Source organism: Rhinoraja longicauda, chromosome 23 (genome assembly GCF_053455715.1).
Source record: "Rhinoraja longicauda isolate Sanriku21f chromosome 23, sRhiLon1.1, whole genome shotgun sequence".
In the NCBI taxonomy this organism is placed as follows: Eukaryota; Metazoa; Chordata; class Chondrichthyes; order Rajiformes; family Arhynchobatidae; genus Rhinoraja; species Rhinoraja longicauda.
This window is the reverse complement of record NC_135975.1, coordinates 37,308,889-37,335,806: the sequence shown is the minus strand read 5'-3', so window position 1 is coordinate 37,335,806 and position 26,918 is coordinate 37,308,889. Positions and strand designations below refer to the sequence as shown.

The window sequence follows — 26,918 nt, the reverse complement described above, 5'->3', positions numbered from 1 at the left end:
TTGTGTTTTTTGTTGTTTTTGTCTTAATTGTAGTTTAAATATGAAGTAGTGTTTGCGGTTGTGTGTTATGTGGGGGGGGGGTGGGAACTGTAAAAGTCTCTTCCGAACGGAGACGCGACCTTTGTTTCTGTGTCGTGTCTCCGTTCCCGCTGCGGCCTACCACCGGCCATGCACCTGGAGCTGGCGGCCTCCGGCTGGGACCACCTGGGCTCTGGTTCACAGAGCCCGCGGCCCGGACTCACCACTTGCGGCGCTGGCTGCCTTCGGATGCTGCGGGAGCGGCTGCGATTCGTCTCCGGAGGCACCGGCGCAGGCTGCCTGGACGTCGGAAGCCCGCAGGCCCCTGGGTGGGGGCCAACATCGGGAGCTCCGGCAGCAGCAGAGGCAGCGTGTTCGCCCGCCCCGAATCGCGGGGCTTGGGTCGGCCTGCCGCGGACCTTTCACCATCCGGCGCGGTCTGAAATAGGCCACGGGATTTTCTCCGCCCGGCGGGGGCTTCAATGTCGGGAGTCCCGACCGCCCCGACGTGGCAACTCCAACAGCCTGACGGCAGGGAAGAGAAAGAGACATTCTGGCCTTCCATCACGGTGAGGAGGTGACTGGAGGAGACTCACTGTGATGGATGTTTCTTTTGTTTGGTGTTGGTTTATGATTGTATGTGTTATTGCATTTTTATTGATTATTCTTATTGGTCTTATTGTTGAACTGCGGGTAATTTTTCATTTCACTGCACATTTATGTGTATGTGACAAATATATGACTATTGACACTTTGTGTCCATGAGAGGGAAGTGTCCACTTGCGGCAGTGACATCATTCTTGTTGCTGGGTGACGCGCCTCAACCACGTGATGCACGCTTTTTCCCCCCACGTCACGCACGCCCCTCCCCATCCAAGTGACGTACGCTCCTCCCCCTCACGCACGCCTCTCCCCCTCCACGTGACGGGCGCGGTGACGTAACCGCCTGCGCAGCGCGCTGAGGTGGTGCCGAGGTAGAGCCGGGCGGCCGCGATGATCCACAGCTTGTTCAAGGTCAGCGGGCCCGGGGACAGGCCATCGGTCCAGGGAGCGGACGGACGGCCGGCCGGCGGGCGGGCGGGCGGGCGGACGCTGCACGGCGGGGTGTGGGTGTCGTCGGGCCGCACCCGCTCCTGCAGCCTCTTCCCTTCACAGGCCCCGGCCCCGGCCCGCGGCTCCAGGCCGAGCCGCCGCCGCCGCCGCCGCCGCACCACACCCGCTCCCCCCATACCCGCTCCCCCCATACCCGCTCCCCCCATACCCGCTCCCCCCATACCCGCTCCCACACCCTCTCCGTCCCCTGTCCGTACCCCCTCCCCCCCATACCCGCTCCCCCCATAACCGCTCCCCCCATACCCGCTCCCCCCCCATACCCGCTCCCCCCATACCCGCTCCCCCCCCATACCCGCTCCCCCCCCACACCCGCTCCCCCCCATACCCGCTCCCCCCCCATACCCGCTCCCACACCCTCTCCGTCCCCTGTCCGTACCCCCTCCCCCCCATACCCGCTCCCCCCATACCCGCTCCCCCCATACCCGCTCCCCCCATACCCGCTCCCCCCCCATACCCGCTCCCCCCCATACCCGCTCCCACACCCTCTCCGTCCCCTGTCCGTACCCCCTCCCCCCCATACCCGCTCCCCGCTCCCCCCCCATACCCGCTCCCCCCCCATACCCGCTCCCACACCCGCTCCCACACCCTCTCCGTCCCCTGTCCGTACCCCCTCCCCCCCATACCCGCTCCCCCCATACCCGCTCCCCCTATACCCGCTCCCACACCCTCTCCGTCCCCTGTCCGTACCCCCCCCCATACCCGCTCCCCCCATACCCGCTCCCCCCATACCCGCTCCCCCCATACCCGCTCCCCCCCCATACCCGCTCCCCCCATACCCGCTCCCCCCCCCATACCCGCTCCCCCCCATACCCGCTCCCCCCCCATACCCGCTCCCCCCCCATACCCGCTCCCCCCCCATACCCGCTCCCCCCATACCCGCTCCCCCCATACCCGCTCCCCCCCCATACCCGCTCCCCCCATACCCGCTCCCCCCCCATACCCGCTCCCACACCCGCTCCCACACCCTCTCCGTCCCCTGTCCGTACCCCCTCCCCCCCATACCCGCTCCCCCCCCATACCCGCTCCCCCTATACCCGCTCCCACACCCTCTCCGTCCTCTGTCCGTACCCCCCCCCATACCCGCTCCCCCCATACCCGCTCCCCCCCCATACCCGCTCCCCCTATACCCGCTCCCACACCCTCTCCGTCCCCTGTCCGTACCCCCCCCCATACCCGCTCCCCCCATACCCGCTCCCCCCCCTACCCGCTCCCCCCCTATACCCGCTCCCACACCCTCTCCGTCCCCTGTCCGTACCCCCCCCATACCCGCTCCCCCCATACCCGCTCCCCCCATACCCGCTCCCCCTATACCCGCTCCCACACCCTCTCCGTCCCCTGTCCGTACCCCCCCCATACCCGCACCACACCCGCTCCCACACCCGCTCCGTCCCCTGTCCGTACCCCCCCCCCATACCCGCACCACACCCGCTCCGTCCCCGTCCGCTCCTCCTGTACCCCCCCCCATACCCGCTCCCCCAATATCCGTTCCATATCCTCTCCATACGCTCCTCCTTTACCCGCTCCATACGCTCCTGTACCCCCCCCCATACCCGCTCCCCCTATTCCCGCTCCATACCCTCCCTATACCCTCTCCATACGCTCCTCCTTTACCCGCACCACACGCTCCTCCTGTACCCCCCCCATACCCGCTCCCCCAATATCCGTTCCATATCCTCTCCATACGCTCCTCCTTTACCCGCTCCATACGCTCCTGTACCCCCCCCATACCCGCTCCCCCTATACCCGCTCCATACCCTCCCTATACCCTCTCCATACCCGCTCCTCCTTTACCCGTTCCATACCCGCTCCCCCTATATCCGCTCCATACCCTCCCTATACCCTCTGTATACCCTCCCTATACCCTCTCCATACCCTCCCTATACCCTCTCCATACCCTCCCTTTACCCGCTCCATACGCTCCTGTGTCCTCTCCATACCCGCTCTTCCTATACCCTCTCCTTGTACACCATATCTGTTTCCTGTACCACCTCCTCTACCCTTTCCTAAACCTGCACGCCGGCCTCCTCTCCCACATCTGACTTGCATGGTTTTGCTCTGTCCTGCCAAGTGACCCCAGACCTTGCTCAGAAGGTCATGCGTTCATAAGTGATAGGAGCAGAATTAGGCCATTCGGCCCATCTAGTCTACTGTGCCATTCAATCATGGCTGATCTATCTTTCCCTAACTCCAGCCTTCTCCCCATAACCCCTGACACCTTGCCCTTGCTTCTTTTCTCCCTCCTGTAATTATAAAGTGATACAGTGTGGCAACAGGCCCTTTGGCCGAATTTCTCCACACCAGCCAACATGCCCCAGCTACACTCGTCCCACCTGCCTGTGCCTGATCTATATCCCTCCAAACCAGTCCTATCCATGTACCTGTCCAACTGCTTCTTAAACTGTGGGATAGTCCCAGCCTCCATTACCTCTGGCAGCTTCATCCATACAAAAAGTTTCCCTTTGGATTCTAAATATTTCCTATGTCCTCTGGTCCTCGATTCCCCTACTCTGGGCAAGAGACTCTATGCATCTACCCGATCTATTCCTCTCATGATTTTGTACACCTCTATAAGATCACCCCTCATCCTCCTGCGCTCCAAGGAACCAGCCTATTCAACCTCTCCATGTAGCTCACACCCTATAGTCCTGGCAACATCCTGCCAGCTCATAGTTCTCTGTCCATTTTGTCTCTTCCTTTTGTGCAAGGTTTGTGTCAGTTTCCTACAATGGGACACTGATGGATTACTGTCTTTGATTTTATATAGTCCGCAAATATTCAACAATTATAAATTTCTCCATTGTGCAATATTATCGTATCTGGTATGTGCCCTCAGAAAGGTTTAAACAATCATCTTCTGACTGCTTCTGGTTTAAAAAGTCTGAGCTGCTGCAGGGATTTTGCACCACAGCAGTGACTGCAGCTTGAGTACTGTCTGTCCAATGAGGGTCGGCAGTGGTTCAGTGGATTTAAACAGCACTTGTGCAAGAGGCAGTCTCCTCCATCCTGGGTGGTATTTTGAGGAGTCTATCAGAGCTCTGAATAGATATGTGTAATACATTGTTTCTAATTGTGTTCTGTTATGCAGAGTGGAAATGTTTGCCGCAGATTCCAGGGTCTTCCAGCTGTCAGGTTGCGGACGTATACAGATGCCGCACCAGGTATGGAACGTACCCTCGGAGCCAGGCCGCACGTGTTTAACCATTGCTATTTCAAGTGCTGATTATGTACCCGAGACTTGGTGGGCTGAGGAATGGTTGATGCAATTTAATACAGATAAATGTGAGGTGATGCATTTTGGGATGTCTAACCTACACAGGGCCTACACAGTGAATGGTGGGCCTCTGGGAAGTGTAGAGCAGAGGGATCTAGTAGTGCAGGTGCATGGTTCTTTGAAGGTCGAGTCGCGGGTAGGTCACAAAGGCTTTTGGCACATTGGCCTTCATCAGTCAGAGTATTGAGTATAGAAATTGGGAGTATTTAGAGTATTGTGTTCATTTCTGGGCACCAAGTTATAGGAAAGATATTATCAAGCTTGAAAGAGTCCAGAGAAGATTTACGAGGATGTTGCCAGGACTAGAGGTTGAGTAGGTTGGGTCTCTATTCCTTTTTCACACAAAGGGACAAGCTGCCAGAGGAAACATAGAAAATATGTGCAGGAGTAGGCCATTCGGCCCTTCGAGCCAGCACCGCCATTCAATATGATCATGGCTGATCATCCAGCTCAGTAGCCTGTACCTGCCTTCTCTCCATACCCCCTGATCCCTTTAGCCACAAGGGCCACATCTAACTCCCTCTTAAATATAGCCAATGAACTGGCCTCAACTACCTTCTGTGGCAGAGAATTCCACAGACTCACCACTCTCTGTGTGAAGAAATGTTTTCTCATCTCGGTCCTAAAAGACTTCCCCCTTATCCTTAAGCTGTGACCCCTGGTTCTGGACTTCCCCAACGTTGGGAACAATCTTCCCGCATCTAGCCTCTCCAACCCCTTAAGAATTTTATATGTTTCTATAAGATCCCCCCTCAGTCTTCTAAATTCCAGCGAGTATAAGCCTAGTCTATCCAGTCTTTCTTCATATGAAAGTCCTGCCATCCCAGGGATCAATCTGGTGAACCTTCTCTGTACTCACTCTAAGGCTAGAATGTCTTTCCTCAGATTAGGAGACCAAAACTGTACACAATACTCCAGGTGCGGTCTCACCAAGGCCCTGTACAACTGCAGCAGAACCTCCCTGCTCCTATACTCAAATCCTCTTGCTATGAATGCTAACATACCATTCGCTTTCTTCACTGCCTGCTGCACCTGCACGCGTGCTTTCAATGACTGGTGCACCAGGTCACGTTGCATCTCCCCTTTTCCTAATCGGTCACCATTCAGGTAATACTCTGCTTTCCTGTTCTTGCTGCCAAAGTGGATAACCTTACATTTATCCACATTATATTGCATCTGCCATGCATTTGCCCACTCGCCTAATCTATCCAAGTCACTGCAGCCTCCTAGCATCCTCCTCGCAGCTAACACTGCCACCCAGCTTCATGTCATCCGTAAACTTAGAGATGTTGCATTCAATTCCCTCGTCCAAATCATTAATATATATTGTAAATAACTGGGGTCCCAGCACTGAGCCTTGCGGTACCCCACTAGTCACTGCCTGCCATTCCGAAAAGGACCCGTTTATTCCTACTCTTTGCTTCCTGTCCGCCAACGAATTCTCTATCCACCTCAACACTGAATCCCCCAATACCGTGTGCTTTACGTTTGTACACCAATCTCCTAAGTGGGACCTTGTCGAAGGCCTTCTGAAAGTCCAGATATAACATAACATAACATAACAACACTTTATTGTCACTCGGCACAACACCGAACGAAATTTCAGCAGTCACAGCAAAAAAAGAAAAGAACACAGGACACACGACCCCAACACAAACATCCATCACAGTGACTCCAAACACCCCCTCACTGTGATGGAGGCAACAAAACTTCCCCTCTCCTCCCCCCGCACCCACGGACAGACAACTCGACCCCTACCGAGGCAACCGACACGCACAGCCCCCGCAAGGGGATGGAAGACCCCCCCGGCCGAGCCGCCCCGGGCACCGAAACGTCCCGCGGCCGCACCGGGCGATGTTAAGTCCAGCGGCCGAGCCGCGCCGGGCACTGAAACGTCCCGCAGCCGAGCCGCGCCGGGCACTGAAACGTCCCGCAGCCGAGCCACGCCGGCGATGTTAAGTCCCGCAGCCGAGCCGCACCGGGCACTGAAACGTCCCGCAGCCGAGCCGCACCGGGCACTGAAACGTCCTGCGGCCGAGCCGCACGGGCACTGAAACGTCCCGCAGCCGAGCCGCGCCGGCGATGTTAAGTCCAGCGGCCAAGCCGCGCCGGGCGATGGAAGGCCCCGCGGGCGAGCTGCGCCCCGGGGAAGAGACCTAATAAAAGAAAGGTTTCCCCCGCCCCACCCGCCCCCAACACATCCACCCCCCCAACACACCCACCCCCCCCCCCCCCCCACACATACACAGCCAAAAACAGAAACAAAAACCATCCCAGCACCGACACAAACAAAAAAAAAAGAAAAAAAGACAAACAGACTGCCAGAGAGCCGCAGCCGTTAGGCGCAGCCAACTCCTCCCATCGACTGGTTCTCCCTTATCCGCTCTACTAGTTACATCCTCGAAAAATTCTATATGATTCGTCAGACATGATTTGCCTTTCATAAATCCATGCTGACTTTGTCCGATGATTTCACCACTTTCCAAATGTGATGCTATCCCATCTTTAATAACTGACTCTAGCATTTTCCCCACTACCGATGTTAGACTAACTGGTCTATAGTTCCCCGTTTTCTCTCTCCCTCCCTTTTTAAAAAGTGGGGTTACATTAGCTACCCTCCAATCCTCAGGAACTACTCCAGAATCTAAAGAGTTTTGAAATATTATCACTAATGCAGCCACTATTTCTGGGGCTACTTCCTTAAGCACTCTGGGATGCAGCCTAACTGGCCCTGGGATTTATCTGCCTTTATTCCATTTAATTTACCTAACACTACTTCCCGACTAACCTGGATTTCCCTCAGTTCCTCCATCTCATTAGACCCCCGGTCCCCTGCTATTTCCGGCAGATTGTTTATGTCTTCCTTAGTGAAGACAGAACCAAAGTAGTTGTTCAATTGGTCTGCCATCTCCTTGTTCCCTATGATCAATTCACCTGTTTCCGACTGCAAGGGACCTACATTTGTCTTAACTAGTCTTTTTCTCTTCACATATCTATAAAAGCTTTTGCAGTCAGTTTTTATGTTCCCTACCAGTTTTCTCTCATAATCTATTTTCCCTTTCCTAATTAAGCCCTTTGTCCTCCTCTGCTGGACTCTGAATTTCTCCCAGTCCTTTGGTATGCTACTTTTTCTGGCTAATTTATATGCTTCATCTTTTGTTTTAATACTATCCTTGATTTCCCTTGTTAGCCACGGATGCACTACCTTTCCTGGTTTGTTCTTTTGCCAAACTGGGATGAACAATTGTTGTAGTTCATCCATGCGATCTTTAAATACCTTCCATTGCATGTCCACCATCAACCCTTTAAGTATCAATTGCCAGTCTATCTTGGACAATTCACGTCTCATACCCTCAAAGTTACCTTTCTTTAAGTTCAGAACACTTGTTTCTGAATTGACTTTGTCACTCTCCATCCTAATGAAGAACTCCACCATATTATGGTCACTCTTGCCCAAGGGGCCTCGCACAACAAGACTTCTAACTAACCCTTCCTCATTACTCAATACCCAGTCTAGAATGGCCTGCTCTCTCGTTAGTTCCTCGACATGTTGGTTTAGAAAACCATCTCGCAAACATTCCAAGAAATCCTCTTCTTCAGCACCCCTGCCAATTTGGTTCACCCAATCTATATGTAGATTGAAGCCTTTGGTGCACGCATTTCTAATTTCCTGTTGAGGCAGCGACTATCCCAACGATTACGAAACAGTTAGACAGGTACATGGATAGGATATGTTTGGAGGGATATGGATCAAACGCACGCAGGTGGGACTAGTGTAGCTGGAACATGTTGGCCGGTGTGCGCGAGATGTCCACACTGTATCACTCAATGACTATTTACAGAGGATCTGTGGTAGCTTTTTCACCCAGAGACTGGTGAGCGCCTGGAACATGAGAGTTTTGGAAGCAAGAGTTGTTGACAGCATTTTTTCAGAAGTGTTTGGATGAGCACTTAAATCACCTAGTTGTAGAAGGTCATCGGCCAAGCGCTGGAGGGCTGGTTAATGCGGGTGGGTGATTACGGGTGGCATGGATGTGGTGGGCCTGTTTCCATGCTGTGTGACTCTCAAGTATTTTAATTATCGATTAAGCAAACTTTGTGTTTACATTTGAAATGAAAAATATGATTGGTTTGGTGAAAAGTAATTTTTGTTATGAATTTGCATTCAACAGAACAGATTTAAAATCAGATCCTAGTTCACTTATTAAACATTTTTTTGTTCATTGTGTTACAAAGTTCCTACTTGTGTGCTGGATCCCACATTCCCTCTGACAATGTCTCCTTTTATCCTTTGGCCTTGACATTCTACTGGAGCTACAGATTGGTTTTGCAGGAGAAGGACATTTGGTGCATCATACCTTTCTACCAGACAACTGTTCAGTTTAGTTTAGAGAAACAGCTAGGAAACAGGCTCACGGTCCAACGAGTCCACGCCGACTAGCGATCCCTGCACACTAACGCTATCCTTCACACGCTAGGGGCAATTTTTCAATTAAACCAAGCCAATTAGCCTACAAACCTGCATGTCTTTGTAGTGTGGAAGGAAACTGGAGATCCCGGAGAAAGCCCACGCAGGGAAAAACCCATGGGGAGAACGTGCATGGGTTCTCACAGACAGCACCCGTAGTCAGGATGGAACCCAGGTCTCTGGCGCTGTAAGGCAACGACTCTACCGCAGCGTCACCGTGCTGCCACTCTGTAGTTCCAACTCCTAGCCCATTCCACGGGGCCTTGCCACTATATTTCCTCACTATATATTTATATAGTTTCTTCAAGGCCACAATGGAATCTACCTCCACCACATTCCACAGGCATTGCACACCAGATTCCAAACATGCTGCTTTGAAGCAAAAAGTTGCCCCACAACTCATTTTTAATTCTCTTTTGTCTGAAGGGTCCCGACCCAAAACATCGCCTGTCCGTTCCTTCCACAGGTGCTCGCTCATGTTCGTCCAGCACTTTGTGCTGAGTCCTCTTCCCTGCCTTATTTTTGTACCTCTAGAGCTGGCGACCTCCACCAACAGGGATTTCTAGTCTCTATCACAGAAACCTTTTAGACTTTGGAATACAGCAGGGAAACAGGCCCACCCAGTCCGCGCTGACCAGCGATCACCCATGCACTATCCGACATACTAGGGACAATTTACAATTTAACCAAAGCTAATTAACCTACAAACCTGCACGTCTTAGGAGTGTGGATGGAAACCACAGCATCCGGAGCGAACCCACGCACGCGGTCACGGGGAGAACGTACAAACTCCGTACAGACAGCACCCATAGTCAGGATGGAACTCGGGTCTCTGGCGCTGTGAGGCAACAACTCTACCGCTGGGGTGCTGCTCCACTGCGTGTTTGTGGAAACCTTTTCTGGGTCATCTGTAATGCCTTCATGTCATTCCTATAATGAAGCAAACCATAAATGAACCGTTTTCCAGTTGAGGTCAGACAGTTTCCGTATAATATTCCTGTGTTTATATTCTGTTGATAGAGCCCGGAATTGTGCATGTTTCAACTGGAGCTTTCCAACCTGCCCATCCCCTTTTTATAATTTGTGCACATGTATTCTTGGGTCTTTCTCCGCCTTCCCTGCTTTTGTATCGCATCTCTTCAGTCTGTTATGGAAATGCACCAACTCGCGTTTGTCTGCACTGACTGCTATTTCTCAAACACTCTGCCCTGTATTTTTTGCTCCCGATAATGTGATAACTTTCCTTCAAAAATGGTTGTGATGCAGACTTACTTTAAGGGTATTTTCTTTTTTGTTACAGTTGATGCAGATGTCACAGTTGTGGGCTCAGGCCCTGGCGGTTATGTTGCTGCTATTAAGGCTGCACAGTTGGGGTTTAAGGTAGGTAAGAGATTGTCTAATTCTAAGTTGACATCACGTTTATAGAGAGCCACGTACCCATGTTTTCCTATGACATAGATGTGCAGTGTTGAGATATTTGTAGATGTGAATGGGTGAAGTGATCAGAATTGTGGCACAACAAAAAAGATTTTCACTGTACTTCGGTACTAGTATGTACTGGGGCAGCACAGTGGCGCAGCAGTAGAGTTGCTGCCTTACAGCGCCAGAGACCTGGGTTGCAATAGACAATAGACAATAGACAATAGGTGCAGGAGTAGGCCATTCAGCCCTTCGAGCCAGCACCACCATTCAATGCGATCATGGCTGATCACTCTCAATCAGTACCCCGTTCCTGCCTTCTCCCCATACCCCCTCAGTCCGCTATCCTTAAGAGCTCTATCCAGCTCTCTCTTGAAAGCATCCAACGAACTGGCCTCCACTGCCTTCTGAGGCAGAGAATTCCACACCTTCACCACTCTCTGACTGAAAAAGTTCTTCCTCATCTCTGTTCTAAATGGCCTACCCCTTATTCTTAAACTGTGGCCCCTTGTTCTGGACTCCCCCAACATTGGGAACATGTTTCCTGCCTCTAATGTGTCCAATCCCCTAATTATCTTATATGTTTCAATAAGATCCCCCCTCATCCTTCTAAATTCCAGTGTATACAAGCCCAATCGCTCCAGCCTTTCAACATACGACAGTCCCGCCATTCCGGGAATTAACCTAGTGAACCTACGCTGCACGCCCTCCATAGCAAGAATATCCTTCCTCAAATTTGAAGACCAAAACTGCACACAGTACTCCAGGTGCGGTCTCATCAGGGTCCGGTACAACTGTAGAAGGACCTCTTTGCTCCTATACTCAACTCCTCTTGTTACGAAGGCCAACATTCCATTGGCTTTCTTCACTGCCTGCTGTACCTGCATGCTTCCTTTCATTGACTGATGCACTAGGACACCCAGATCTCGTTGAACTCCCCCTCCTCCTAACTTGACACCATTCAGATAATAATCTGCCTTTCTATTCTTACTTCCAAAGTGAATAACCTCACACTTATCTACATTAAACTGCATCTCCCATGTATCCATCCGCCCACTCACACAACCTGTCCAAGTCATCCTGCAGCCTTATTGCATCTTCCTCACAATTTACACTACCCCCCAGCTTAGTATCATCTGCAAATTTGCTAATGGTACTTTTAATCCCTTCGTCTAAGTCATTAATGTATATCGTAAATAGCTGGGGTCCCAGCACCGAACCTTGCGGTACCCCACTGGTCACTGCCTGCCATTCCGAAAGGGACCCATTTATCCCCACTCTTTGTGGGTCTGTCAACCAATTTTCTATCCATGTCAGTACCCTACCCCCAATACCATGTGCCCTAATTTTGCCCACTAATCTCCTATGTGGGACCTTGTCGAAGGCTTTCTGAAAGTCGAGGTACACCACATCCACTGACTCTCCCCTGTCCATTTTCCTAGTTACATCCTCAAAAAATTCCAGTAGATTTGTCGAGCATGATTTCCCCTTCGTAAATCCATGCTGACTCGGAATGATCCCGTTACTGCTATCCAAATGCTCAGCAATTTCGTCTTTTATAATTGACTCCAGCATCTTCCCCACCACTGATGTCAGACTAACTGGTCTATAGTTACCCGTTTTCTCTCTCCCTCCTTTCTTAAAAAGTGGGATAACATTTGCTATCCTCCAATCCACAGGAACTGATCCTGAATCTATAGAACATTGAAAAATGATCTCCAATGCTTCCACGATTTCTAGAGCCACCTCCTTAAGTACCCTGGGATGCAGACCATCAGGCCCTGGGGATTTATCAGCCTTCAGTCCCATCAGTCTACCCAAAACCATTTCCTGCCTAATGTGGATTTCCTTCAGTTCCTCCATCACCCTAGGTTCTCCGGCCCCTAGAACATTTGGGAGATTGTGTGTATCTTCCTCAGTGAAGACAGATCCAAAGTAACGGTTTAACTCGTCTGCCATTTCTTTGTTCCCCATAATAAATTCCCCTGCTTCTGTCTTCAAGGGACCCACATTTGCCTTGACTATTTTTTTCCTCTTCACGTACCTAAAAAAACTTTTGCTATCCTCCTTTATATTATTGGCTAGTTTACCCTCGTACCTCATCTTTTCTCCCCGTATATGCATCCTGACCTGTCCATACCGTCCATCCTCGCCTGTGCCCTCTTCCCTCCCCGCCTGTGCCCTCTCCCTCCCCGCCTGTGCCCTCTCCCTCCCCGCTTGCATCCTCTCCCTCCCCGCCTGCACCCTCTCCCTCCCCGCTTGCATCCTCTCCCTCCCCGCCTGCATCCTCTCCCTCCCTGCCTGTGCCCTCTCCCTCCCCGCCTGCATCCTCTCCATCCCTGCCTGTGCCCTCTCCCTCCCCGCTTCCATCCTCTCCCTCCCCGCCTGACCCTCCCTCCCCGCCTGACCCTCTCTCCCCGCCTGATCCTCCCTCCCGCCTGCGCCCTCTCCCTCACCGCCTGCGCCCCCTCCCTCCCGCCTGCGCCCCCTCCCCCTCCCTCCTGCCTGTGCCCCTCCCCCCCGCCTGTACCCCTCCCCGCTTGTCCCTCCCTCTTCCACCCCACCTGTACACCCCCCTCCCCGCCTGCGCCCCTCCCCGCCCGCGCCCCTCCCCCTCCCTGCCCGCGCCCCTCGACGCCCGCCTGCGCCCTCTCTCTGCACTCCCCCTGCAAACCCTGCAGCGCCCCTCCCTGCTGCCGCCCCTCCCACAACCCTCCCAGCCGCCGCGTCCCCCTGCAGCATGCCCCACACCCTACTCCTACATTAACTTCCCAAGATGAATCACTTCATCCTATTTCCATCTGTCATTTCATGGCTCATTTTCAGTTGTGACCTTCAGTAACCTTTTTCATTGCCTGCTCTGCCAACAAAATTTGGAGTCATGTGCAAACATACTAACCCAGCTAACTAAATTCTCATCCAAATTGTTAATATAGTTATTAATATAGTTGTCAATTATTAATTGGTAATATGTCCATATAGATAACGAACAACAGTGGGCACACCATTGACCCATGTGACACATGGCAGGCCACAGCCCTGTCCCAAAAAAGTATCTCCTGTTATCCAATCTACCAGTGGTTCAGCGGTAGAGTTGCTGCCTCACAGTGCCAGAGACCCACCTGGGTTCCATCCTGACTACGGGTGCTGTCTGTAAGAAGTTTGTTCTTCTCTTTCCCTGACCTGCGTGGGGTTTCTCCGGGTGCTCCTGTTTCCTCCCACATTCCAAAGACGTTGGTTAATTGGCTTGGTAAAATTGTAAATTTTCCCTAGTGTGTTGGATGGTGTTAGTGTGCAAGGATAGCTGGCCAGCGCAACCTCGCAGGGCCGAAGGGCCTGTTTCCGTGCTGTATCTCTAAACTAAAACGAACATGGCAGGACCACCGTACCCGAGCATCTCTCGGCTCTCCACCCAGCCATGGTGAAGTAGTTGTGCGGTGATATTTGAAGTACGAACACCATCCAATATGATGGAATTACAGCATTTTATTTCAACCTTAATAACTGTCAAAAACAACAATATCAATCAAAAAAAGGGAATGGTCATCAAAATATTTTCCACATATTGCAGGTGTGTGATAATCCAGCTGACCTTTTTAAACCATGTAAAATATGTTGCTTCATTTTAAAATCCCTCAGGCCGTCTGTGTGGAAAAGAATGAAACATTGGGTGGGACATGTTTGAACGTGGGCTGTATCCCATCCAAAGTAAGTACGCGTTCAATGTGCATCCATGCATAATTTTTATTCACTGTGTGATTGGATTGCAGCACATATTGATGCTTTGTTATATAAGTCTGTACATTAACATGTTGTAATGGTCCATGTATACTGTGCAGGTCTGTGTGTGGATATGCAGTTGCTGTTGATTTGCCTTTGTGTTAGCTTGTGTGAAGAGAAATTGAACCAGTAGGAACATCTTCATGTGATTGTAGATCCTCTTGACATTGGGCAGGTTAGACACAGGAATAAGGGGGGGAAGTCCAGGGAGGTCTAAGGATAAGGGATAAGCAATTTAAGACCGAGATAAACATTTTCTTCTCCCAGCAAGGTGTGCAAGATCATGAGAGGAATAGATTGGTAAATGTACAGAACCTCTTGTCGGAAGTAGGGGAACTGAGAACCAAAGGAGTTAGGTTTAGGTTGAGTGGGGAAACATTTAATAGAAACCTGAAGGGCTAGATTTTTTACACAGTGGGTGGTAGGTACAGTGCTCTCCATAATGTTTGAGACCCATCATTTGTTTATTTGCCTCGGTACTCCACAATTTGAGATTTGTAATAGAAAAAAATCACATGTGGTTAAAGTGCACACTCAGATTTTGTTAAAAGCCATTTTTATATATTTTGGTTTCATCATATAGAAATTACAGCCGTGTTTATACATAGTCCCCCCATTTCAGGGCACCATAATGCTTAGGACACATGGCTTCACAGGTGTTTGTATTTGCTCAGGTGCGTAATAATTGCCTCCTTAATGCAGGTATAAGAGAGCTCTCAGCACCTAGTCTTTCCTCCAGTCTTTCCATCACCGTTGGAAATTTTTATTGCTGTTTATCAACATGAGGACCTAAGTTGTATCAATGAAAGTTAAAGAAGCCATTATGAGACTGAGAAACAAGAATAAAACTGTTAGAGACATCAGCCAAACCTTAGGTTTACAAAAATCAACTGTTTGGGACATCCTTAAGAAGAAAGAGAGCACTGATGAGCTAACTAACCGCAAAGGGACTGGCAGACCAAGGAAGACCTCCACAGCTGATGACAGATTTCTCCCTATAATAAAGAAAAATCCCCAAACACCTGTCCGACAGATCAGAAACACTCTTCAGGAGTCACGTGCAGATTTGTCAATGACCACTGTCTGCCATGTATCCTAAACATTATGGTGCCCTGAAATGGGGGGACTATGTGTAAACACAGCTGTAATTTCTATATGATGAAACCAAAATATATAAAAATGGCCTTTAACAAAATCTGACAATGTGCACTTTAACCACATGTGATTTTTTTCTATTACAAATCTCAAATTGTGGAGTACAGAGGCAAATAAATAAATGATGGGTCTCAAACATTATGGAGGGCACTGTATATGAAAATATGGAATATGGGGAGAAAGCAGGAACGGAGTACTGGTTTTGGATGATCAGCCATGATCATATTGAATGGTAGTGCTGGCTTGAAGGGCAGATGGCCTACTCCTGCACCTGTTTTCTATGTTTCTATGAAAGAGCTGCCGGAGGTGGTAGTTGAGGCAGGTACCATCATAACATTTCAGAGATATTTGGACAGGTACATGTATAGGACAGGTTTAGAGGGTTATGGGCCAAGCGCGAGGCTGGTGGGACTTGTGTAGTTGGGGCATGTTGGCTGGCGTGGGCAAATTAGGTCGACGGGCCTGGTTCCACGCTGTATGAATCTGACTAAAGAGTTAGATATAGGACTGAGGGTTAAAGGGATTAAGGAATATGGGGCGGAAAACTGGAAAAAGAGTGCATTAAATTGAGGTGATCAACTCTGAATATATTGAATGGTGACGGCTGGAAAAGTCGAATGGTCTAACCCTGTGTTAATGTTACTCTGTTCCAATACACTTTTATAGACAATAGGTGTAGGAGTAGGCCATTCGGCCCTTCGAGCCAGCACCGCCATTCAATGTGATCATCCACAATCAGTACCCTGTTCCTGCCCTCTCCCCATACCCCTGACTCCGCTATCATTAAGAGCTATATCTAACTCTCTCTTGATAGCATCCAAAGAATTGACCTCCACTGCCTTCTGAGGCAGAGAATTCCACAGGGTTTTAAAGTTTAATGCATTGCCTGTAAACTGTAATCCGAGTGGTGGTTATTGTTCTCAGGCTTTGTTGAACAACTCCTATCTCTATCACCTAGCCCATGGAAAAGACTTTGCTAGCAGGGGAATTGAAAGTAAGTAGATCTTCAATTTGTCTTTCCCTCATTGTGTGAAGTTTTACAACAAGATTTGACTAATAATTGAAAAAGAATAGATGGAATTTAACATTCTCAGATGTTTCTCTTTTCACATTAACGTGTTCTATGAGGAGGAAAAAAATGAATAAACCGATTTTTACAAGAAAGCCAATTTTATTTTGTGACTGTATATAGAGATTTTCATTCATAGAGCCTAAAACAGCACAAGAACAGGCCCTTTGGCCCACAATGCCCATGTTGAACATGATGCCAAGATCATCTCTTACCTACATGCGCATGATCCATATACCACCATTCCTTGCATATCCATATGCCTGTCCAAAGGCCTAAATGCTACTCGTGTATCTGCCTCAACCACCAACCCAGGCTCTCTCACTCACCACTATCTGTGTATGTAAGAACTTGCCCCACACATCTCCTTTAAACTTTGCCCCTCTTGACTTAATGCTATGCCCTCTAGTATTTGATTTTTCCATCCTGGGAGTAAGGTTCAAACTATTTACCCCATCTATGCCCCTCATAGCTTTATATACTTGGAGTATTGTGTGGCTCAACAGTAGAGTTGCTGCCTTGCAATGCCAGAGACTCGGGTTTGATCCTGACTACAGATGATATTTGTACCTTCTACCTGTGACCATGTGGGTTTTCTCTGGGTTTCCTCCCACGTTCCAAAGATGTGCAGGTTTGTAGGTTAATCAGTTTTAACCTGTGAGCCTAACATCAGCAGTAGCAAAGTCACCAGAAAACATTCTGAAGGACAGGACCGTACTAATGATCCCTCGTTGTAGGATAGATTTAGTATATGGGAGATTGCTGGTCGGTTCAGGTGAGGTTGATTGGCAAATAAAAGTTAGATGGGGGAGAGGAAAGGTTGAGGTAAAGAATGGAAGACAAAAACTCATACCTGCAACATCCACATCCAAATCACAAACAACAGGAGTCCTAGTACCAATCCCAGTGGAGCACCAGTCCCAGGCAATTAATTATAAAAAGACCCTGCTAAAATGTTGTCATCAATACACTCTTTTGCTTCCTCAAAAAATTCAGTTGGATTGGTAGACAAGATCTATCGCTGGCAAAGCAATACTGGCTAACACTGATCAATCACAGTCTTTCTAAATGAACATTAGTAAGGTCCTGCCCTTCAGAATGTTTTCTGGTGACTTTGCTACTGCTGATGTTAGGCTCACGGGTTAGAAGTTTCCTTGATTTTCCCTGCTGCCCTTCTTGAGAAGGGGCGCCACATTTACCATCCTGTTGCCACCTCATTTATGACCAGTGAAGATTTAATAATCTCACAGAAATCTCTGATCTGGCCTTCCATAGCTGTCTGAGATCAATCTCATCTGGTCCTGGGGATTTGTCCAGATTTAGGTCCATTAAGCATTGGTCATAAGTGATCAGAGCAAAATTAGACCATTCGGCCCACCAATACTACGTCATTCAATCATGGCTGATCTATCCCTCCCCTCTAAACCCATTCTCCTGCCTTCTCCCCATAATCCCTTACACCAGATGTACAGCCTCCTCTTTAGTTGAGTACCACATACTCATTTGCTGAATCATCCAACTACAACTATAGTATTTTAGAATACTGATCAAAATCATTATTTTAGGACCTCACATTCCTTTTGGCTCCATGCGCAAATTGCCTTCTGGTCCAGAATTGATTCCATTCTTTCCCTGGTTATTTTTTTCACCTTTAAAATGTCATCCTTAATCCTGCCAGTGATATTTTATGACCCCCTCTTTGCCTTCCTAATTTTCCTTTTTCAGTGTCTCAACATTTTTTTGACTGGGCTCCCATGTTTTTTGTTCTCTGTACTTACTACATGCTTCCCTCTGTATCTGACCCTTGATATCCCTCGACATCCCTCTGCATGTTATTGCTGGTTTTCATTCTTGCAGGAATATGTTAGCCCGATACGCTCGCTATTTCTCCTTTGAACACTTAAGTTCATAAGTGATAGGAGCAGAAGTGGGCCATTCAGCCCATCAAGTCTACTCTGCCATTCAAACCATGGCTAATCTATCTTTCCCTCCTAACCCCATTCTCCTGCCTTTTCCCCATAACCTCTGACACCTGTACTAATCAAGAATCTCACTATCTCTGCCTTAAAAATATTATTGACGGCCTCCACAGCCTTCTGTGGCAATGAATTCCACAGATTCACCACCCTCTGATGAAAGAAATTCCTCCTCATCCATCTTCCTTTAATTACCTCTGGTCCTAGACTCTCCCATTAGTGGAAACATCCTTTCCACATGCACTCTATCCAAGCCTTGCACTATTCAGTAACTTTCAGTAACCCCTCTTATCCTTCTAAACTCCAGTAAGTAGAGGTCCAGTGCTGTCAAAAGCTCATCATATGTTAATGCACTCATTCCTGGGATCATACTCGTAAAACCTCTGGATCTCTCCAGTGCTAGCACATACTTCCTCGGATATGGGGCCCAAAATTATTCTCAATACTCCAAATTTACTTACTTGATCTGTCTCCATGATAACCCAGACTATGCTTTCCTAACTGTACAATTGCTGCATAAAACACTGTTGGATCCTTTGCTAAACACTTCCATTTCATATTCTTTGGATCTTGACCATCGGCAGTTTGCCAGTGAGTACAGTTTCCCTCTTGGCCACATTCTTCCTAATTTTAAGTATTGCTATATTCAAGTGATTTAGCCTGATGCACCACTCTACCATCCTCTTGACCATTTGCCATTGCTTCATTTTCAATCCTTTTCTCTTTATCCAATACAGCAGATACAGACATTTGCCTCCCTTAAAAATAATAATTCATGAGTGAAATAAAGAATGGCTCGCTACTACAATTATGTGACATAAACTATGAGAAGAAAATAATTGCTCAGTGCTGAAGGTATGAGAAAAATATCTCCATCTTTTAAATGACTAAATGTTATTCTAAAGTCACAGGAATGAATCTTAATCTGGAGAAGATGATGGAACAAAAGAGCAGTGCAGTGAAGTCGTTGACTGGTGGAATTGCCCATTTATTTAAGCAAAATAAGGTTGGTTTTGTATATTGATATAGGTCCTTGAACTGATGAGGGCTATTGCAGATGCTATGCACAAAATGCTGGAGTATCTCAGCAGGACAGACAGCATCTCTCGGGAGTAGGAATAGTTGGTGTTTTTGGTTCCTAAGAAGGGTCTCAACCCGAAACGTCACCCATTCCTTCTTTCCAGAGATGCTGCCTGTCCCTCTGAGTCACTGCAGCATTTTGTGTCTATCTTCAGTGTAAGCCAGCACCTGCAGTTCCTTCCTACATTTTACAGATGCTGTTGGGGTGAGAGATCACACTGTTTTATCTCTTGGTTGGGTAATATAGACAATAGACAATAGGTGCAGGAGTAGGCCATTCAGCCCTTCGAGCCAGCACCGCCATTCAATGCGATCATGGCTGATCACTATCAATCAGTACCCCGTTCCTGCCTTCTCCCCATACCCCCTCACTCCGCTATCCTTAAGAGCTCTATCCAGCTCTCTCTTGAAAGCATCCAACGAACTGGCCTCCACTGCCTTCTGAGGCAGAGAATTCCACACCTTCACCACCCTCTGACTGAAAAAGTTCTTCCTCATCTCCGTTCTAAATGGCCTACCCCTTATTCTCAAACTGTGGCCCCTTGTTCTGGACTCCCCCAACATTGGGAACATGTTATCTGCCTCTAATGTGTCCAATCCCCTAATTATCTTATATGTTTCAATAAGATCCCCCCTCATCCTTCTAAATTCCAGTGTATACAAGCCCAATCGCTCCAGCCTTTCAACATACGACAGTCCCGCCATTCCGGGAATTAATCTAGTGAACCTACGCTGCACGCCCTCCATAGCAAGAATATCCTTCCTCAAATTTGGAGACCAAAACTGCACACAGTACTCCAGGTGCGGTCTCACCAGGGCCCGGTACAACTGTAGAAGGACCTCTTTGCTCCTATACTCAACTCCTCTTGTTACGAAGGCCAACATTCCATTGGCTTTCTTCACTGCCTGCTGAACCTGCATGCTTCCTTTCATTGACTGATGCACTAGGACACCCAGATCTCGTTGAACGCCCCCTCCTCCTAACTTGACACCATTCAGATAATAATCTGCCTTTCTATTCTTACTTCCAAAGTGAATAACCTCACACTTATCTACATTAAACTGCATCTGCCATGTATCCGCCCACTCACACAACCTGTCCAGGTCACCCTGCAGCCTTATTGCATCTTCCTCACAATTCACACTACCCCCCAACTTAGTATCATCTGCAAATTTGCTAATGGTACTTTTAATCCCTTCGTCTAAGTCATTAATGTATATCGTAAATAGCTGGGGTCCCAGCACCGAACCTTGCGGTACCCCACTGGTCACTGCCTGCCATTCCGAAAGGGACCCATTTATCCCCACTCTTTGCTTTCTGTCTGTTAACCAATTTTCTATCCATGTCAGTACCCTACCCCCAATACCATGTGCCCTAATTTTGCCCACTAATCTCCTATGTGGGACCTTGTCGAAGGCTTTCTGAAAGTCGAGGTACACCACATCCACTGACTCTCCCTTGTCAATTTTCCTAGTTACATCCTCAAAAAATTCCAGTAGATTTGTCAAGCATGATTTCCCCTTCGTAAATCCATGCTGACTCGGAACGATCCCGTTACTGCTATCCAAATGCTCAGCAATTTCGTCTTTTATAATTGACTCCAGCATTTTCCCCACCACTGATGTCAGACTAACTGGTCTATAATTACCCGTTTTCTCTCTCCCTCCTTTCTTAAAAAGTGGGATAACATTTGCTATTCTCCAATCCACAGGAACTGATCCTGAATCTATAGAACATTGAAAAATGATCTCCAATGCTTCCACTATTTCTAGAGCCACCTCCTTAAGTACTCTGGGATGCAGACCATCAGGCCCTGGGGATTTATCAGCCTTCAGTCCCATCAGTCTACCCAAAACCATTTCCTGCCTAATGTGGATTTCCTTCAGTTCCTCCATCACCCTAGGTTCTCCAGCCCCTAGAACATTTGGGAGATTGTGTGTATCTTCCTCAGTGAAGACAGATCCAAAGTAACGGTTTAACTCGTCTGCCATTTCTTTGTTCCCCATAATAAATTCCCCTGCTTCTGTCTTCAAGGGACCCACATTTGCCTTGACTATTTTTTTCCTCTTCACGTACCTAAAAAAACTTTTGCTATCCTCCTTTATATTATTGGCTAGTTTACCCTCGTACCTCATCTTTTCTCCTCGTATTGCCTTTTTAGTTAACTTTTGTTGCTCTTTAAAAGAGTCCCAATCCTCTGTCTTCCCACTCTTCTTTGCTATGTTATACTTCCTCTCCTTAATTTTTATGCTGTCCCTGACTTCCCTTGTCAGCCACAGGTGTCTCTTACTCCCCTTAGAGTCTTTCCACCTCTTTGGAATAAATTGATCCTGCAACCTCTGCATTATTCCCAGGAATACCTGCCATTGCTGTTCTACCGTCTTCCCTGCTAGGGCCTCCTTCCAATCAATTTTGGCCAGCTCCCGCCTCATGCCTCTGTAATCCCCTTTGCTATACTGCAATACCGACACTTCCGATTTTCCCTTCTGCCTTTCCATTTGCAGAGTAAAACTTATCATGTTGTGATCACTGCCTCCTAATGGCTCTTTTACCTCTAGTCCCCTTATCAGATCAGGATCATTACACAACACTAAATCCAGAATTGCCTTCTCCCTGGTAGGCTCCAGTACAAGCTGTTCTAAGAATCCATCTCGAAGGCACTCTACAAACTCTCTTTCCTGGGGTCCATTTCCAACCTGATTTTCCCAGTCTACCTGCATGTTGAAATCTCCCATAACCACCGTAGCATTACATTTTTGACACGCCAATTTTATCTCCTGATTTAACTTGCACCCTAAGTCGAGGCTACTGTTTGGGGGCCTATAGATAACTCCCATTAGGGTCTTTTTACCCTTACAATTTCTCATTTCTATCCATACTGATTCAACATCTCCTGATTCTATGTCACCCCTTGCAAGGGAATGAATATCATTCCTTACCATCAGAGCAACCCCACCCCCTCTGCCCACCTGTCTGTCTTTTCTATACGTTGTGTACCCCTGAATATTCAGTTCCCAGCCCTGGTCCTCTTGTAGCCATGTCTCAGTGATCCCTACAACATCATACTTGCCCATGACTAACTGAGCCTCAAGCTCATCCACTTTATTTTTTATACTACGCGCATTTAAGTACAACACTTTAACTTCTGTATTTACCTCCCCTCTCACATCGTTCACAATTGGCCCTGCCCTTAATTTCTTTTCCGCTCTAGAACTTCTGTTCCCATTCTTCCGAGAGTCTTTTGCAATATCTCCTGTATTCCCTTTTACCTCATCTTCATATTCACAATTTGTTAACCCCTCCCCCCCACTACTTAGTTTAAAGCCACAGGTGTCACACTAGCAAACCTGCCTGCCAGAATGTTTGTCCCCCTGCTGTTAAGATGCAACCCGTCCCTTTTGTACAAGTCACCCCTAGCCCAGAAGAGATCCCAGTGGTCCAGAAATCTAAATCCCTGCTCTCTGCACCAGTCCCTCAGCCATAAATTCATACCCTCTATCTCTCTGTTCCTGGCCTCACCAGCACGAGGTACCGGTAGCAGTCCAGAGATAACTACCTTCGACGTCCTACTTCTCAGCGTTTTTCCCAACTCTCTAAACTCCCGCTGTAGCACCTCCTTCCTCTTCCGCCCGACGTCATTCGTGCCCACGTGCACAACGACTTCAGGTTGATCGCCTTCCCTCGCTAGGATTTTCTGAAGCCGGTCTGTGATGTGTTGAACCCTGGCACCAGGGAGGCAACAGACCATCCTCAAGTCCCTCCTGCTGCCACGAACGTAACGGATAGAACGTAACGGATGTGATAGGACCTTCCCAAATATTAATAGCATTATATATATGTTCATTGGCTTTGTATCATTAGAATATTGCTCTAAATATTCCATCCAAAATGAGAATTGATTTAAAAAAATATTTTTTACGGCATTTTTAAAGATTGCACATTTTGTAAATGGGAGAAATCTCTCAAATTAAGCAAGACTGCACATTCAAAATGTTAAACATGCATGGTAGAAAACCTCAAAAAGGACATTTTGCACTACTCAGAGACTGGCTGGAGTTTGCAAAGACTGGCCCTTTCTCCATTCCCCCCCATCCCTCTGCAATCACCAATTTGCACATCCTCACAGAATGACTCCATTTAGAACGGAGATGAGGAAGAACTTTTTCAGTCAGAGAGTGGTGAAGGTGTGGAATTCTCTGCCTCAGAAGGCAGTGGAGGCCAGTTCGTTGGATGCTTTCAAGAGAGAGCTGGATAGAGCTCTTAAGGATAGCGGAGTGAGGGGGTATGGGGAGAAGGCAGGAACGGGGTACTGATTGAGAGTGATCAGCCATGATCGCATTGAATGGCGGTGCTGGCTCAAAGGGCTGAATGGCCTACTCCTGCACCTATTGCCTATTGTCTATTGACTCCAGTTTAACAATAGAATTTGCGGAGGTGGAGAGGCTATTCAGAAAACAGATAAACAGGAAATCTCCAGGACCGGACAATGTTTCCCCCTCTACCCACAACTGGCACCGATCTACAAAGACATTTTCAACCAGTCCCTGCAAACCTGCACTGTCCCAGCCTGCTTCAAGGTCTCCACTATTGGCCCTGTACCCAAAAAGAGAAGGATCACTAGTCTTAATGACTACACTTACCTCTGTCGTCGTGAAGACCTTTGAAAGACTTGTGCTGGCCCAGCTGAAAAACATCACAAACCCCCTGCAGTTTGCATACAGGGCCAATAGATCGGTGGATGACGCAGTCAACGTAGGCCTGTACTTCATCCTCCAGCACCTAGACAGTAAGAGGACCAATGCCAGGATTCTGTTTGTGGACTTTAGCTCTGCATTTAATACCAGTAGCCAGAGCTACTACACTACAAACTCTCCCAGCTGACTGTGCCTGAACCCCTCTGTCAGTGGATCATCAACTTCCTGACAGACAGGAAGCAGCATGTGAGGCTGGGAAAGCACATCGCAGACCCTCAGCATAGGAACACCGCAAGGCTGCGTACTCTCCCCTCTCCTTTACTCTCTCTACACCAACGACTGCACCTCCACAGACTCCTCTGTCAAGCTTCTCAAGTTTGTGGATGACACTACCCTGATTGGACTGATCCAGGATGAGGAGGGATCTGCCTACAGACAGAAAGTGACACAGCTGGCGTCCTGGTGCCATCGCAACAACCTGGAGCTCAATGCTCTCAAGACATTGGAACTAATTGTAGACTTTCGAAGAGCTCCCCCTCCCGTCCCCCCACTCACTATCAAAAACACCATAGTCACATCTGTGGAGTCATTTAAGTTCCTTGGAACCATCATCTCCATGGACCTTAAATGGGGGGGGGGGGCACCATCGACTCCACAGTCAAAAAGGCCCAACAGAGGATGTACTTCCTGCAGCAACTGAGGAAACACAATCTGCCACAGGCAATGATGGTCCAATTCTATACTGCTATCGTTCGCACAGCTGAGAAGGTTGTTGCCTGCAACCTTCCCCCCATTGACGAACTGTACACTGCAAGGGCCAGGAAGCGAGCGGGCAAGATCATCTCTCACCCTGGCCACAAACTCTTTGAAGCGCTTCCCTCTGGAAGGCGACTCCGGGCTGTCAAAGCAGCCACATCCAGACATAAAAACAGCTTTTTTCCATGAGTGATAGTTCTACTCAATAACCAAAGTCTGTAGTCTTTTTTTGCTCTGGTTTATTTTCACCCACATGTTTAGACCTTAATGGGTATCCTTATTGTTTTGATGTGTTTATGCTTTATTCCTAATTGTTAACTGTATGTTTGTGTTGTCATTTGTGAGCGGTGCACATTCCTTGTATATGAACATACTTGGCCAATAAACATTCATTCATTCATTCATTCATTCATTCATACTTCATGCCTACTCTGTATTGTACTCAATCTTGTTTTCGCTTTGTTTCCTCTCACTTGGTCACCACCACTTTGCTTTTTTTCTGTGATCTTACCAAAGGGAGAAGGCTTTGTGTCCAAATGAGATGCTTAATATTCTGACCGCTAACAGTTCAGTTTATTGTCATGTGTGCCGAGGTACAGTGAAAAGCCTTTGTTGCGTGCTAACTAGCTAGCGTAAAAACAATACATGATTACAATTGAGCTGTCCACAGTGTACAGATACATGATAAGGGAATAACATTTAGTGCAAGGAAAAGCCAGTAAAATCCGATCAAAGATTGTCTGAGGGTAAATAGTAGTTTAGCACTGCTCTCTGGTTGTGGAAGGACGGTTTAGTTGCCTGATAACAGCTGGGAAGAAACTGTCCCTGAATCTGGAGGTGTGCATTTTTACACTTTTGCCCAAGAGGAGAGAAGAGGGAGTGGCCAGGGCACGACTCATCCTTGATTATGCTGCTGGCCTTGCCGAGGCAGCGTGAGGTGTAGATGAAGTCAATGGAAGGGAGGTTGGTTTGTGTGATGGTCTGGGCTGCATCCACAATTCGCTGCAGTTTCTTGCAATCTTGGATGGAACTGTGATGCATCCTGATTAAATGCTTTCTACGGCACATCTATAGAAGTTGATTTGAGTTGTTGGGGACATGCCGAACAGTTTAACTTGGATTATAAAATGTGCAATCTTTGTTTTATTCTCTCCCTCACCTTTCCAAATTCGACTATGTTTGAAGAGTTTTGACATGTCTTTGGATAAAAGAATCCTGATATTTACATCTTTTCTCCATAAGGTAACCCATGTCCAAGGCTATGGTAAAATTACTGGCAAAAACCAGGTCACAGCTCTCTGCAATGATGGCAGCACACAGGTCATCAACTCCAAGAATATAATCATCGCCACTGGATCAGAAATCACTCCGTTCCCTGGGATTCAGGTACATCCATTGACACAAAAGAACTCATAAGTTTAGAGGCTCAAGACACTGGAATTTTAAGCAAATCACAAAGTGTTGGGGAAACTTGGTGAGTATGGGAGCATGTGTGGAGGTATTGGACAGGTGACCTTTCTGTTGGGACCCTTCTTCAGCCTGACTCAACAGGCAATGTTTCGGGTTGACTAATCCCAATCCCGGGTCCCCACCCAAAATGTTGTCTGTCCATTCCTCCACAAATGCTGCCTGACCCACTTTCCTCCAGCAGTTTGTTTTTATACTTGACCTGACTTTAGCCAATTACTGTGTTGATGGTAAGTGCGCAATGGCAAGTTGTCCATAACTACCCTCTAACTGGGCGGCACGGTAGCGCAGCGGTAGAGTTGCTGCTTTACAGCGAATGCAGCGCCGGAGACTCAGGTTCGATCCTGACTACGGGTGCTGCACTGTAAGGAGTTTGTACGTTCTCCCCGTGACCTGCGTGGGTTTTCTCCGAGATCTTCGGTTTCCTCCCACACTCCAAAGACGTGCAGGTATGTAGGTTAATTGGCTGGGTAAATGTAAAAATTATCCCTAGTGGGTGTAGGATAGTGTTCATGTACGGGGATCGTTGGGCGGCACGGACTTGGAGGGCCGAAAAGGCCTGTTTCCGGCTGTATATATACGATGATATGATGAACTCCATCTACCAAGCTACCTCACTCTGGATCCCGTTTGATCAAATCTTCCAGACCA

The 26,918-nt window shown here is 48.2% G+C and overlaps 1 protein-coding gene across 1 annotated transcript in view; it reads left to right on the top strand.

Annotated features, from left to right (window-relative positions):
* The first annotated feature begins 924 nt into the window (after positions 1–924).
* The window catches only part of dld (deltaD), a 49,207-nt gene continuing 23,213 nt past the window's right edge, over positions 925–26,918 (top strand). The window contains exons 1-7 of the mRNA XM_078420068.1: positions 925–1,032; positions 4,217–4,289; positions 10,171–10,250; positions 13,929–13,997; positions 16,149–16,218; positions 19,175–19,275; positions 26,043–26,186. Coding sequence (XP_078276194.1) covers positions 1,012–1,032; positions 4,217–4,289; positions 10,171–10,250; positions 13,929–13,997; positions 16,149–16,218; positions 19,175–19,275; positions 26,043–26,186 — 558 coding nt within the window. The 5' untranslated portion in view covers positions 925–1,011. The remainder of the gene's footprint in view (positions 1,033–4,216; positions 4,290–10,170; positions 10,251–13,928; positions 13,998–16,148; positions 16,219–19,174; positions 19,276–26,042; positions 26,187–26,918) is intronic.